At 49.4% G+C, this 14,618-nt stretch overlaps 3 protein-coding genes and 1 long non-coding RNA gene across 4 annotated transcripts; 2 read left to right on the forward strand and 2 right to left on the reverse strand.

The window, feature by feature from the left end:
• The first annotated feature begins 1,937 nt into the window (after window positions 1-1,937).
• Window positions 1,938-4,511, forward strand: LOC6615896 (mitochondrial 2-oxodicarboxylate carrier). The gene is made up of 2 exons (XM_002040230.2): window positions 1,938-2,311; window positions 3,614-4,511. The coding sequence occupies exons 1-2, from the start codon at window positions 2,141-2,143 to the stop codon at window positions 4,361-4,363; spliced, it is 921 nt and encodes a 306-aa protein (XP_002040266.1). The 5' UTR covers window positions 1,938-2,140; the 3' UTR covers window positions 4,364-4,511.
• An 859-nt stretch (window positions 4,512-5,370) lies between these two features.
• LOC6615897 (collagen alpha-1(II) chain) lies at window positions 5,371-7,733 on the forward strand. Its single transcript, XM_002040231.2, has 3 exons — window positions 5,371-5,480; window positions 5,551-6,324; window positions 6,485-7,733. The coding sequence occupies exons 2-3, from the start codon at window positions 5,595-5,597 to the stop codon at window positions 7,171-7,173; spliced, it is 1,419 nt and encodes a 472-aa protein (XP_002040267.2). The 5' UTR covers window positions 5,371-5,480; window positions 5,551-5,594; the 3' UTR covers window positions 7,174-7,733.
• A 654-nt stretch (window positions 7,734-8,387) lies between these two features.
• Window positions 8,388-11,014, reverse strand: LOC6615898 (60S ribosomal protein L22). The gene is made up of 3 exons (XM_002040232.2): window positions 10,910-11,014; window positions 10,126-10,743; window positions 8,388-8,775 (listed from the first exon to the last, which is right to left on the reverse strand). Exons 1-3 carry the CDS (start codon window positions 10,919-10,921, stop codon window positions 8,509-8,511), a joined length of 897 nt encoding a protein of 298 aa, XP_002040268.1. The 5' UTR covers window positions 10,922-11,014; the 3' UTR covers window positions 8,388-8,508.
• LOC6615899 lies at window positions 8,866-10,119 on the reverse strand. The gene is made up of 2 exons (XR_048640.2): window positions 9,225-10,119; window positions 8,866-9,017 (listed from the first exon to the last, which is right to left on the reverse strand). It is a non-coding gene; the product is annotated as an uncharacterized LOC6615899 (long non-coding RNA).
• Window positions 11,015-14,618: the final 3,604 nt, after the last annotated feature.

A 14,618-nucleotide genomic window follows, 5' to 3' on the forward strand; every position in this document is an offset into this window, starting at 1 on the left:
CCGGGTCTCGGAAAGAGCATCGCAGTGGAAGTGCTTTTTCGGGTATTCTTCTGGGCTAGCAGAGAAGACCTTGCCTTCGCGGGGCTCCACACGGATAAAAATGCTGAGGATCAAGTGAAATTATATTGGAGATATCTGAACGCTTTCGGTGTTACGACAAATACAAATTTCCCGAATATCGAAATTCATTTTGATAATATCATATCAATTTTTTTCCCGTGCAGAGCTCAGTTTTTGTTTTGACCGTTGGCTATTCTGGGCCAACTTGTTCTTGTTTCTCAAGGGCCACAAGTGTGCAACAAGTGGAACATTCTGAGTAAGAAACGGGGTTAATAGCCTTTGCCGAACGGACAGCTGCAGGCGGTCGTGAGTTCTCACTTTGGAGCTGCAGCCGTCTTAAAATGAAAATGGGAAATGGAAAAATGATTGATTAGCCGCGTATATCGCGGCTTTGATCGATCAATCGGCGCTTGCATGTGGCATTCTACATGTTGCGCCTGTAAAACTAGTACTAATTGCGGTCGGAGAGAAGGTTTGTTTTCGAGGCGGTAAGGGTACCCTATAAGAACTGTGTGTGATCTCCAGCCGGGTGGAGGGGCGAGAAGTTTTCCGGGCGTAGTGAATCGAAAATAGTTTTTCGATCGATCCATTCATGATGATCCTGCTTGCGTGACTTGAGAGCATTATTGGGTCAGAATTGGGGCAGTTTCCAGTACGATTTCTGGCCTGGATTAATTCGCTTTTAATGGCATCTAAAATTTTGAAATTTTTAAATTTCACACATCCCCGGTCTATCCAACCAGGCTGTACATCACGCCAACTCGTGCCCATAATTAACAGTCAGAAATATTTGGACAATCATAAAAAAGCAGACAGACAAAGCCACAGACGCAAAGGAAAACCATCTAAATCACAAAGAGTTGGGTTGGGGACGGGAGAATTATTTTTGACACCGGCAATTTGTTCTATCAGTTTCGGCATAGAATGCATTTTATGTAAATGAAAGTTGTCCTCAATCTGGAGGTCGTATCTTGTATCTCTGATTGATGTACGGTGTGCCGTGAGCTATGAACAATAAACCAATCAAGAGGCACAAGATGTCAAACGATTTGTTTGTCCATTGTGAGGCTCCTTCCCTTTGGAGCGCATTTAACATGGGCGAGGGACATCATTAATGTGATGCACAGGTAACAACCTAATGGTTGTGCCAGAGTCGCTAGTTTGGTTTAAGCGTAGCTATGTAAGTTCGTTTCTATTTAAAGCATAAAATCCCTTCTCTGAGTCTGCAAACATGGGCTTGGAACAGCTGCATGTTCTACTTGGCACAAGTGGACACTGAGAAATACTATTTAGCCACAATGTTAAGTATTGGAATCTTTCAGCAATATATGTATGTATTTTCCGGCCCTTCCGATTCGTAGCGTCTACAAACCGTTTTCAATTCTAGTGCCAAATGCAAGTACAATTTCGGAGAAACATCTGATGAATATTGAACGATAGAGAACCCGATTGAATCTTATATCGCTCATATTTATCGTACATAGGCTGAAAAGAGCTTTGTTTGTTGTATCCCATTTTTTGAGCTTTCGGATGGCTGAGATCGCAAATCTGCGAAGGCGAGCACGCACGAGGCAAAGCTCCTAAACGATCTCACGATCTGAACGAGCAAACTCAGCTATGGAGTCTTTCCAGCACGCGTGGCTCTCTGGGACTCGTAATCCCATTCAATACATAACCAGCGAAAGCTTAGCCGCGTCCCCCGGTTCGGCCCCTCCCTCACTGCACTGGAAATAAATAGTACTATAGAGTGACGCCAATACTGCTCACAGATTTTATAATCAACGAGAAAGAAAGAACTTTTTCTTAACATCGAATTGATATACATGCTTTTTTTCAGTGTGGCTTTTTCTTCTGGAACACAAGCAGCTGCCTCAACCTCGAGCTCAGTGCGAATTGCGTTCTCGAAGCGAGCGGTGGCGGTTGTTGACCCGTACTGTTCTAGCTGTGCCCAATTTTTTTACGCCTGACGTACCCGTCGCAATAGGCTCTGACTGAAGTTCCAGCACTCGATTGTTCTGGGCAGCAGTTTTCCAGTGCGGGTGGGGTGCTTGGATCCAGAAGTAGCAGTAGCGTCGCAAGGATGGCCGGACAGCAGAACGATATTTCGCACGCCAAGCGCGCCGCCTTTCAGGTTTTAGCCGGCGGCTCGGCCGGATTCCTGGAGGTCTGCATCATGCAACCACTCGATGTAGTCAAGACCCGCATCCAGATCCAGGCCACTCCGGCGCCGAATGCCGCGGCTCTTGGTGAGGTGAGTGCTCAGAGAGGCAAATTTTTGCCAGATAGTTGCGAATGCTATGAAGTTAAAAACAAACCAAAACTGGCATGCCCGAAATTATAAATTAGGCTCAATTAGCTTATGTATGTACATATGTGTGTTCTATTCACAAATGGTCGTATTTCTAAGCCTCATGGAATTATTTTAAATCCTATTGCCTTGCATCAAATGACACATCACACAATCTAAGTGAGGTGGGTTCCTCTATAGCTGGTAATCACAACAAGATCTTAAGCGGTTACCACAAAGATATAGACAAATGATATCTATTTCTTCGTCCATCAGCTGTGGCTTGTTTTTGTTTTCTTTTGCGCTGGGGCCTTCTTTTTGGATAAGGGCAAAGCAAGGTCACAGACAAGCTCTCTCCAATTTCTCTATTGTGAGCTGGCTCCCTCTGTGTTTACATTTCTCTTGCGAAGGAAAGGGGCGAACCACTATCCACATTAATCAGCAGTCGAAGCAAATCGCCGCTCTCTCGTAATAAGCTTATCAGTCGAGTGAAGAACATATTTACGTACATATATATATATAAATACATGACAGGCCATACATACATCCCCAATCGCCATCAAAATTATGCGCCGATAGCAGACACTCGGCACGTGTGAGGGATACTAACGTGGGGCTAGCTGCAGGGAGACTAGTTACAACTTCATTTCGGTTGTTTTAGCTGCTAAGCTAGACCAGCTCCACAACCTATCTAATTTGGATTTCGGGTGTTGGCTGCTGCTTTCGGAGATCTTTATGCTTGTGCTTAGAACACCTTAAGATAAGACAAAGAATTATTTTTGGGAAAATGTATATGGTGGCTCAAAGAAATTACCAAACAAGAGGAAAGAAGGAAAGATCTAGCACTAGATAGACCCAGTTGTGGGACGATACACGATTCCTAAAAGCATTTGGTGTGAAGACCCCAGCAAAATAATATCACAAAACATTTTCATTTTCTTCTGCATCTTCTGGTCTTCGAGACATGATGATTTAGCAAATGAAAGCAAATAGTCGAAGAAAGTGTCGGAAGGGGGTGGTGGGGGATGGGGGGACTAGCTGGTGACAAGAGGGAAAATAGCACAAAGTGGAACAAAGCACACAGTTTTGCGAACACAAATAAATACTTGCAGTCCAGTGGACACTTGAGTGGTTTCGAGTAGGTGTTGTGCCAATCAGTGTTTTTAATATTAGTAGTAGTAAATAACTTGTGATGGTCAAGCTGTTTGCAGTCCCTTTATCATATTCCACTTATATTTATCTTCTGCATATATTCCCAATTTCTAGCTGCACTACAATGGCGTCTTCGATTGCTTCGCCAAGATGTACCGCCACGAGGGCATCTCCTCCTACTGGAAGGGCATTATGCCGCCAATCCTGGCCGAGACGCCCAAGCGGGCCATCAAGTTCCTGGTGTTTGAGCAGACGAAGCCGCTCTTTCAATTCGGCTCGCCCACTCCCACGCCGCTAACCTTTTCTCTGGCTGGACTGACAGCCGGCACACTGGAGGCCATCGCCGTGAATCCCTTCGAGGTGGTCAAGGTGGCGCAGCAGGCTGATCGCCAGAAAAAGATGCTCAGCACATTCGCCGTAGCCAAGGGTATCATACAGCGGGACGGATTGGGCTTCAGCGGCCTTAACAAGGGCATCACCGCCACCATGGGACGCAATGGAGTCTTCAACATGGTGTACTTCGGGTTCTACCATAGCGTGAAGAACGTGGTGCCCGAGTACAAGGAGAGCCATTTGGAGTTTCTGCGCAAGGTGGCCATCGGCTTCCTGGCCGGCACTCTGGCCTGCTTCGTCAACATCCCCTTCGACGTGGCCAAGTCACGCATCCAGGGACCGCAACCAGTCCCCGGACAGATAAAATACCGAGGAACCTTCAGCTCTATGGGCATCGTCTACCGCGAGGAAGGATTCCGGGCGCTGTACAAAGGACTCGTCCCCAAGATTATGCGTTTGGGCCCAGGTGGAGCTATTCTTCTGCTGGTCTTCGAGTACTCCTACGATTACCTGCTGCACAACTACTCCTAGTCCTTAAATCCTCAAGTGGCAAGCGCCTAATTTGTTTTTTTTTATAATATACTATTTAGTTAGTCGATTAGTCGCAATCAAAGCAATGTAAATGTAAAAACTTTTAATGTAATTTTTACTTTGTGTTAAAAATAAATAATCAATGATATTTTTAGAAATTATTTTAATTTATATAAACTTAAAATGTATATTTATGCTGCTGCAGACGGAATGACGATCTTTCCCGTGCAATCAAATTGCAAAAGTTTTTGATTTACGGCACCAGGCGCGCAAAAAGATTACCGCATGCCAAGCAGTCAGCTGATCAGTCTAATAAGCGCTTTCATAGTGATGCCCGCGTGCCTCTTAATTTCGGCACCCCCACCCATGTAATACAGGGGACTTTCGTGCCTATCGTGACACGAACATTAAGAACAACTAGGCTGCTCATCACTGGTGTGCGCTCCGTTCCGAAGTAACGGTTGTGCTGTTTTCCTATTGAGTAATTGGTAGCTGGAAAGATGCAAAGGGCTGCCAGCTTGCTAGGGATTCTGTTGGCCTAGTGTCTGGGAACCGAAAGTTATCACTTGACTGGGAAAAATGTTGCCTGGCCTCATCAGAAATTTGTGAATTCTCAGTGGCTAAACACCAGGCGAACAAAAATTTCCGTACGTGGCAGGCTGACATGGTGTTGCTGCTGACTGGAAAGGCGCATAGGGCAGTCATCATGAAAGATCTAACGGTTTTTCCCCATCGCTGGCTTCCTATTGGTGGAATTGGGTGACTGGAAAACGTATGTCGCCGCCATCTTGAAAAGGATGATCTGCTTTACTTAAATTTGACCGGCCATCTGGCACTTGCTACGGTTTCTATTCGCCTGGTGTCTGAAACCAGGAAAGTTGGCAATTGGACACTGAAAAATGCCTTCACTTTGCAGCCCGAAAATGCCGTGGACGGTGCATGTATTCGCTAAATGTCTAGTGAAGACATATACCGGCTAGTATTTTGCACCTTCCCCAGCCTGGTCACACAACAAAAAGTGAAATCAAATAACAGTTTTTACCAATTAAAAAACTTGTTTTGCGGACAAGCTACGCAAGCAGCTGAAAACGAGCAGAAGCATCCAAAACGGGTTTCGGTAATTAGCATGCACATCAGTGACCGATGATCTGCGCTTGACGTATTTGCCGTGTTTGACATTTCTGCAGTCTCGTCTCCACTCGTCTAAGGGTGAAGCACTAATCCGGATCACATGATGGCCTCCAGCGGTGGCGCCTGTTCCCATTTCGCCTTTGTGGCCTGGGCGGTGTTTGCCTTGTTTTTGACGCACGGCGGCGACAATGTTGTGGACGCCCGGCGTAACCAGGGCAACCAACGGAAGACCTCCTCCTCGTCCAGCTCCTCCAACTACGGTCACGTGACGCAGCCCAGCTACAACACAAATGGCCACGCCGCCGGCAACTCTCATGCAGATGTCGCCAAACTGAGTTACCCCAACTACAACTCGCAGCCGAATCGACCAATGGCCGCGGGATCATCAGGGTCCCCAGGCTCCGCCCCTCAGCCAGGTTGGAATGTGCCGCAGGGTCCGCCGCCCGCCTACTCCGCTTCCAACCCCGCCGGAGGAGCCCGACCTAACATGCACGAACCGCCGCCAGCCTACCATGCCCCAAACTACGGAGCAGCTCCTCCCAACTATGGAGCCGCCACCGGATCGAATGTCCATCAGCCGCAGTATTCGGGAGTGCCAGCTGGAGCCACCTACTACCCGGCTGCAGGACACGGCAGTGGCTATTCCCCCAATATCCCCCCTGGAGCTACGTACTACCCGTCCGCCGGCCATGTCCCCATGGGCGGTGGCTATCACCCAGCTGCTGCTCCGCCTCCGGGGGCCACCTACTACCAGGCGGGATCTGCTTTGCCGCCCGGAGCCACCTATTATTCTGCACCACCACAACAGTCCTCCTCTGGCTTGGGCTTCGGTAAGAAAACAGACGTCTAACACGCAGTGTATCACGATCCCCTGCTCCAATCTTCTGTTTCTGAGTCATGTTTGCTTTAGGTGCTCACCTAAATCGTGTACACGCTTGTTGTTTTAGTCACACACCTGTTTTTGAGCTTCAATGTTTAATTTCTTCGCAGGAACTGGACTGCTTGCTGGCGGCTTGGGCGGTGCTCTGCTGGGTCACGCCCTCACGCCCTCGGGAGGCAGTTCCTCCTCGCAGCCGGTTGCCGCAGCTCCAGCTGCTGGTCAGGATCGCATAATCATCATTAACAACGGCGTGCCAGTGAATGCCAGCGATGGCACCACTGTGATAAACGCAGCAGGTGTGTCTGCTGCTCCGGGAGCAGTTCCAGCGGCCGCAGTTCCCCCTTCCAACGCGACCCAAGATGCCCAACAGCCAGCCGTACCCATGGCACCAATTTCCGCAATGCCCTTTAATCCAGAGACCTCCAACATGACCGCACCGGACGCAGCTGCACCCCCACCGCCTGGCGGCATTATTTGTGTGCCCACAAAGGTAAATGAAACGGATCCGGTTGACAGCACCAAGATGATAGAGGTGGAGAAGATTGCCTGCTACCCGGCACCCCCGCCACCAGCTGCTTCCGCCGGCGAGGGTCCAGCACCACTGGCGCCCATGGCCGTTGATCAACCAGGATCGCAGCAGGTGCAGCAAGTGCAGCAGGCGCAGGATGTCGCTGCTCCAATCCAGGCATCCGTTCGCTCCCACACCGGCGGAGCTCGGGCCTTGGAAGGATTGACCATGCGGAGCCTTCTGCTCGTGCTTATGAGCGGAATGGTGGCCAAGCGGCTCGCTGGCTTCTAGAGACCATGCTTCTGGAACGTTCCACTGTGCACCAACTCAATTACCCTACTACCTACTGTACCTTCCTCCCCAGCTGTTGTGGCCTTGGCGCGCATGGTTTATTTGCGCTGGCCAACACCGATAATTCCAGGCGCTAATTGGACGAAAACTCTTGAATTATGCCGTACCATCTCCGACTACAGTATTCGTGCATAAACAAGCTGGCTACCCAGTTCGGCTTCCCCATAAATAGTCCCCCCTTTCCAATTTGGCCTTCAATTGTGATTGTTATTGCGGTGTGCATGGGCTCCCGTAACCGATCCCGGACCCATCCCAGTGTGCTCGAAATCAAAGCATACATATATATATATATATTTATACAGCCCTATGTGCAAACCCAACTCAAAAGCCTTCTGAAGAAAGACAAACTGAATGTAAGTTCCCACTAAAAGTGTGTATTTTTCTAGACTTGTTAGCGTAATTGTTGCTTGTTTTTGTATTGCTGTGAGCAAACGTATTTGTTGCACTCCCCAATTGTTGAATAAAATAAAAGCTTTCGCCTACACCCACAGCACCCGCCACGTATGAGTTTCATTTCGCCTGGCCGGTGCCCACGATGCACACGCCTAAACGGAATGGGAAGCTGACTAGTTAATGGTTCGCTTGCATAACGATGAGCACACCAGTGGTCCGGACTATTCTAGACCCCATGCTTTCGTAACCACAGACGGACTAACGTACTGCGCTTTGCAGCTGGTTAAATTTGTAAACTCTCGGATGCCCTGAAAGTAGTCAGCTGACAAGAGCACCCATCCACACATCTTTATTAATGGTCTATAGACTTCCAATTCGATTGGATACAATCTACCTGACTGGCTTTACATAAATATACTGTCCGTCTTTCTAAGTAGTGTTCACTAAGTGCATGACAAGATACTATAAACAATTAAATGATGCACATAGTATTCATCACTCTTTCAACAAAGAGCAGCAACCGATCACGAAAAAAAGCAAGACGGGGATATCGGATTTGTTGGCGAAATGTCTAAATATATGACAACTATATGTCTTTAAAGGCAAAGCTTTTTCAATGATTTTAGCCGAATCTTTTCAAGCGAAATAAATCGCCATTGAATAGGCTCTTTCTCCCAAATGGATTTGTACTACCAATAAAAATGACTTGGGGTCGTAAGGTTCACACACAATTGTTTTATTGAGGCTAGCCCGAAGTTTTCTTTTTTTCATGAGTTCACATCTTGCTGTTAAGCTTATAAAAACACGCCGCTTGAGGACGTGAAATGTATAATAAAAACCAATGTAAACCTAGTGATTCCACTGAATGGATCGGCTACATCTTTACTCGGCATCGTCGTCCTCATCGTCGTTGGAGCTGATTCTGAAGTAGCGCAGCTCGTACGAGTCCTTTTCGTTGGCCACCACGCGGATCCAGTCGCGCAGGCTGTTCTTCTTCAGGTACTTCTTGGTCAAGTACTTAAGGTATGCCTTGGAGAAGTGCACGTCGGAGCTGACAATGAGCTTCAGCTTGGAGCGCTCGAAGGTGACGTTGTTGCCCAGGTTGTTCACCTTGCCGTTGACCTTAAGGCGGGCCTTGATGTACTTCTCCTGCGGGCGGAATAGAGAGGGTATTCCTGGTTAGTTCAGCTTGGACTGGGCTGGATCTTTGGGGCAGCTCCTGCTAGCGGTAAACTGGGCTAAATGTCTCTTTCTTTGTTAAGGCTAAGAGTCGAGTGTGTAGAACAGAGAGCCCAAATAAAGAAGAGTGACCAATTTTTTGCTCTGCCACTGAGTACACTGCCATCAGAGCGACGCATAAAGCTCACTCTCTGACGGCAAATCGGCGTGGCCTGTAAAATAGATTTATCTAGGTGATAGATGACAAATGAAGGGGGTCATGGAACCAATAGGTGCGGTACTGATCGAACGGCGTGCCAGTAAAGGAAACTCCTTAAGGAGTTTTCCAGTCAAATGACTCAGTCGAAGGCATGCGACCATGTACCTTTCCCCAGTGGTTCCTTTACCCGTTTGTGAATGCAGCATTAGATTGTAGTTACCTGATCCTGTGACGTAGGCGACACTTGAACTAGTCAGCGCCCTGCTGAGACGCGCGTTTAGCGCACTCGTTTTGCCCACTAGCGGGTACTTAGTCGGTTGGCTTATCACTTGGCATATGAAAGAAACACCTAATGCTAACTGCTACTAGTAGGGAAAACCTGCAGTGCCACGAAAAAGCGGGCACTGTGAGCAGGGCGCACTATGAATTTTGGCCTGAGGCGCCACGGATGTGGTCGCACTCAACCCAGGGCCCACCACGTGGCGGTACACATAGCACGGCTTGACGCTGTTCACAGACGGTTGCACCACTGGCCAGTGCCAGGTCACTGGCGGTCAGTGGCTACCCCGTTGTGCAGTGCCCAGAGCCCCTTGACTACAAGCGCGATTGGGAGGCGCTGCGAAGAAACGCGTGTGCCCGCATGAGGCAGCGAAAAATTCGATTTGGTTTAAAACGGAACGGACACCTACCTACCCTTCCTATGACTATCTTCTACATTTAGCCTTGTTCCAGAAGTTGTTAACCGCCGGCGGCACGGGAAAGTCCGCTGGCAGTTTATCGCCAAATGGAGTCAATTCACTATAACCACACTTTTTATCCAGAGCCCCTGGTTAACTTGCAGGGCAGTGGAAAGCTTGGTGCGGTAAGACTATACTGATTTCGATCGATGGTCATCTGGTTAATGCGTTCAGATGTTTTGGGAGAAATATATTGTTCTTATGGACGGCACAGACGTGTCTTGGATGTTTTCAAATGGTGGAGATCCACTTTTACCATAGAAAGTGAACAATACTAATGGGCAATACATCCCCCATAACATCTTGAAAGCAACGACAGATTGTAACCAGTGCTTGATACTGAGCGGTGAGATTTGTGATCATCTGTGTACCACAGGTACTTACGAAGTCGGCCACATCCATGATGCTATCCTCAGCAATGTTGGTGCAGTCGATAGTGAAGCGCAGCGAGACCTTCTTCTTCTTCTGTCCCTTGCCACGCAGCACGTTCTTCTTGACTACCTTGCTGGGAGCTGGGGCAGCCTTGGCCTTCGGCTTAGGCGCAGGCTTAGCGACAGCAGGAGCAGCTGCAGCCGGAGCGGGAGCAGCAGCAGCCGGGGCTGCGGCCTTAGCGGGAGCAGCCTTCTTTGCTGGGGGAGCGGCAGCAGGAGTGGAGGCAGCCTTCTTGGCCGGAGCAGCCTTGGCGGCAGCCGGAGCAGCGGCAGCCTTGGCGTCCTTCTTGGGAGCAGCAGCGGGAGTCTTCTTTCCGGCATCCTTGGCAGCGGCGGTGGGCTTGGCAGCTGCGGGCTTAGCTGCCGCGGGCTTGGTAGCAGCGGCGGCTGCCTTCACATCCTTGGCCGCCTCGGGCGCCTTCTTCACGTTCTTGGCCGCGGCGGCCGCGGGCTTAGCGGCCTCAGCCTTCGGCTTCTCCACCTTGCCCTTGGCGGCGGTGGCTGCGGGAGCGGCCTTCTTCTCCGCTGGCTTGGCAGCAGCGGTCTTGGTATCACCCTTGTTGGTCTTGGCCTGCACGCCCACCGAAAAAAAAGCAACAAAAATCACACACGCATTCGACAAATGAAATATTTCGCTGCTGGCCACCGCCCAGGGCATTGAGAGTTAGTTAGTTACACAACTTGGAGCTCCCGGGCGCCGGTAGCCAGTCGCGAAACTCATATTTCGGAGCACTTACGGTAGGAGCCATCTTGTCAGTTGAAAACCACGAGGAAAAAGAACAGAAAACGGAAGCGACGGCAAGAAGAAGAGATGGCTGGTGTGGCCGCAGCGCGTCAACGCCGTATTCCGAAAAGCCACGCTGCAAATGCATCCCTGGGTTTGGGACTCCGCTGCCCCGTAGTCGCGTTCCAATCCCAGCGTTCAGCAAAAAAACAGATTCCTTAAGAGGAATACTCTGCTTAAAAAAATGATGATTTCTCATTATTCAGACAGCCTTCCGTACAGCGAATACCAAAACCTATGGTCAATATGCGAACAAGATGTCTACCTGTCCGGCCGCCTTGCGATGCCGTAGCAACGCTAACGTGCCTTGAAATGCGCTTGAAAGTAAAAGCCATCATAAAGAAACTTCCAGACATAAAGTCCTATAATTACCAACACCCCGAACATTGTAAGTGCCTCGAAATTGGCCCGCCCCTGTGACCATATATCATAAAACTACGGCGAGGGGCAAGACGAGGATGAGCAGCGAAAGAGAAGGAGCAAAGACGATGAAGAGAATGATGTGAAGAAGGAGCCGCGGGTCGTGCATTTAATTTTTAGCTGGAACCATGATCACAGCGCCATTTGCACGGCATGAAATCTTTGCGGGCTGGCCAACTGGCTTGCCTTGATTTAGTAACCAATCCCGAATCACGGAGTTCGACATTGTATTGTTCTCAGTGCAGATTTGCTTTTCCACCGCACCTCGGTGGCCAACACAAATTGGTGGTAATGAGCATTCTGCTGAAGAGGAAACCGATTGGTTGCGTCCTGCGCCCATCCACGTGTTGCCTCCTCTTCCTCCCCTCTACAACTTCCAATCTCGATCCAGTTCCTCCACCACGCCCCGTTTTCGGCTAGCACTTACGTATAATCTGCACTATCTTAATTGGCTTTATTTTTAGGACTTATTGCGAGGCAAAAGCTGCTCGTGGATCGGCCATCTTCTATTTCCAGTAATCATGAATTCCCCATTTCGTATTAACAATTCATTTTGATCCTTGTGGCGCCCTGGGGATTGCGTGCATTCAAGTCATCTTTTTCGCTGCAGCTTCTGTTTCCGACCCGTGGTTACCTCTCTCTAACTGCCCAGTTTGGCTGGGCACCCGAGCCCTGATCTCTGTGCGCCCTTCACTCCGATGTGATGGAGTCGGAGATGGAGTCTTCTTACCTTGCCCATCCTGATGGGTCAGAGGCCCTTATCACGCGGACCCGTCCGTCGCTCGCTTATCATTTAATGAACGCCCAGCTTCTATTCCCAATCCCCGTTCTTATCTCGGGTAAAAGGAGGTCCACTCTCGGCCATAGTTTCGACACTGGGAGAAACTACAGATTGCATCTGCAGTCTCCTACCTGAAGGCGGGCAACATGTTGCAGAAAGGTGCGCCGGGCGCCCTGCAAGAGCAGGAGGGGAATTTCAAAGACCTAGAAAACCGAAAGTATTTTTCACAGTGATCCCAACTGCGCCTTCGACTGCAGCGCAGTGTCAATATATGCAGCGCCAATCGTGAATCCATCTACTAATTAATTGACTCTTTGTGTTCGCCTTTTTTCGCCTGTGAGCGCTCACTTGCCCAGGCTGCCTCCATCTCCATTTGAGTGGACGTCTGAGCCAGATATCCGCTTCCAGCTAGATAGCCAGTCATCCGAGCCAGTCGCGCATCTCATCTCTGGCGGCGCTTTCGTTTCATTAAAAGCCCGTTTCAATTTTCTGCATTTTAGTGCCTGATGCACTTTGGCATATCGAGGGAAGGCTCATCGTTTTTTGCCATTTTTCCTGTGGTTCTGGCCGCCTCCTTCGGCTTTTGACTTTGGGACCGGCTTTGTGGTCTGACAACATATATTTGCACTTTGTCCCTCCCATGTGCTTCGCTTCTTGTCCGCGGCTCCTCTGCCTGCCCATCCTCGCTCGCTCCACAGTCTTCAGTGGACATGCCCGAAGCTTAACCCATGGGAACTCCAGCATACAATGCGAAATATTATATAGAAAAAATGAACTACTCCTTCGCAGGTGTGGGTGCCAAAAGAGCAAACGCTAATGAATGCTCTATCATAACTTAGGCACTTGAAATACGTTTCTTCCACGACCTTGAGGATTGCCTTCCTCCACCTTGTGTTTGGTCAGTTGCGCGACAGTGCGTACGCCATGGGTTAATGTGAGGAGCGAGTGTGCAGATAATTTTGACATTTAGTCCCTTATCTGCGGTTCGCTTCGGTTGAAAATGGAAATTCTGTGGAACCCCTCGCGTTCGCAAGCGGATTTGTATCTCTGTGAGGTCGCGAAATTAGCACCTAGACGGGCCGCAGAAAATGGCCAGGGGAAGTGCCTATTGAGCTCCCCCAAAGCTCTTAATTTCTTGGCGGGCAACTTTATTAGCAACCGGCGCGGCTTACATCTTCGCCGACTCCGCGCGGACCTATCTCCCCCTCCTTCCGCCAGGATATGGCAAATTATATCTGAAGCGCCCTCCGCCGCGAACAGTTCGCTGTAGGGCACGCCCTCGCAGAGGGCAGATCGAGGGCTTTGTCACTGTGGCGTGCCACAGATTGTTAGATTATTTTAAGTCTCCCAATTTGGGGTTTTTGTTGTTCGGGCTCTTCCCTATGGTAGCTTGGCTTCGCATCGGCTGAACTTCCCATGGCTGAATTCGGGCTTGCAGCTCCTTCGATTGGGCCTGATGAACGATTTGTGCATATAAACGAGACCTAATTGGATTAGGAGATCCGCGAATGCCTTTGTGTTTGTGTGTTTTGTCCGTTAGTCTAGGCAAATGTGCTGAATGAGCTGGGAATCAGGTGCTTACGTACCCGCCAGCTGAAGATTTATTTGGCTGGTGTAACAGGAGACAGGGGATAATCCCATGTAACGCTCTTGGCAGGCAGTGCAGGCTTCTCCCCTCCCTTCGAGCGGGGAGTAACTTTAGATTGCTTTAGTCTGAGCCGCGGTAATTTACACGGAGTGGCCAACTGACGAATGATTCCTGGCATTGTAATTATCGCATTACTCGTATGGCTTCTGCAAAGAAAGAGCGAAAGAGTTGGCCAAGAGAAGTCCGCTGGGTGACGCCGCGCGGATTGAATTGCAGGCGGGCGCCAGGCCCCCCCTCTCCTGGTATTTTGATCCACGGGAAGAAATCAGTACCTCCATGGCCATATTTCGATTTGTTTGTGTCTGGCCCCCCGTCCGCCCTTGAGTATCCGCAAGCTGAGCGGCAAGGAGATAAATAAAATAAATATTGACGCGCGTCCAATTCGCAAGAGGAAAGCCAAAAGCAACGGCAAACAGCATGGGAGGAGCGGAGGAGCGAAAAGGGAAACGAGCAGAGCAAACATCGTGACTTGGAGCGGCGGCGAAACATCAAGCGAACTGAATAAAGTACTCAAAACTTATTTAAAAGTACTAAACACAAGTACCGCAGATTAATAAGCGCTTTTGAACTCGGCCGACCAGAAAACTAGTTAATGGAATGCTCTTCAAGCCGAAAGAGAGCCACATACTCGCGTAAATGTCGGATACGCATGTGCCTGCTGGGAGTTGGGTGGGGTGGGACCACTGGATGGGGGAGTGGAAGTGGGAGGTGACTCATGTGGTGACACGAAAGCAAATGGCTATAAAGGCCTAACCATGGAAGGAATAATAGGACATTTACCCCTCATTGCACTGGATTGCACTATTCGGTTGG

This window comes from Drosophila sechellia, chromosome X (genome assembly GCF_004382195.2).
Source record: "Drosophila sechellia strain sech25 chromosome X, ASM438219v1, whole genome shotgun sequence".
In the NCBI taxonomy this organism is placed as follows: domain Eukaryota; kingdom Metazoa; phylum Arthropoda; class Insecta; order Diptera; family Drosophilidae; genus Drosophila; species Drosophila sechellia.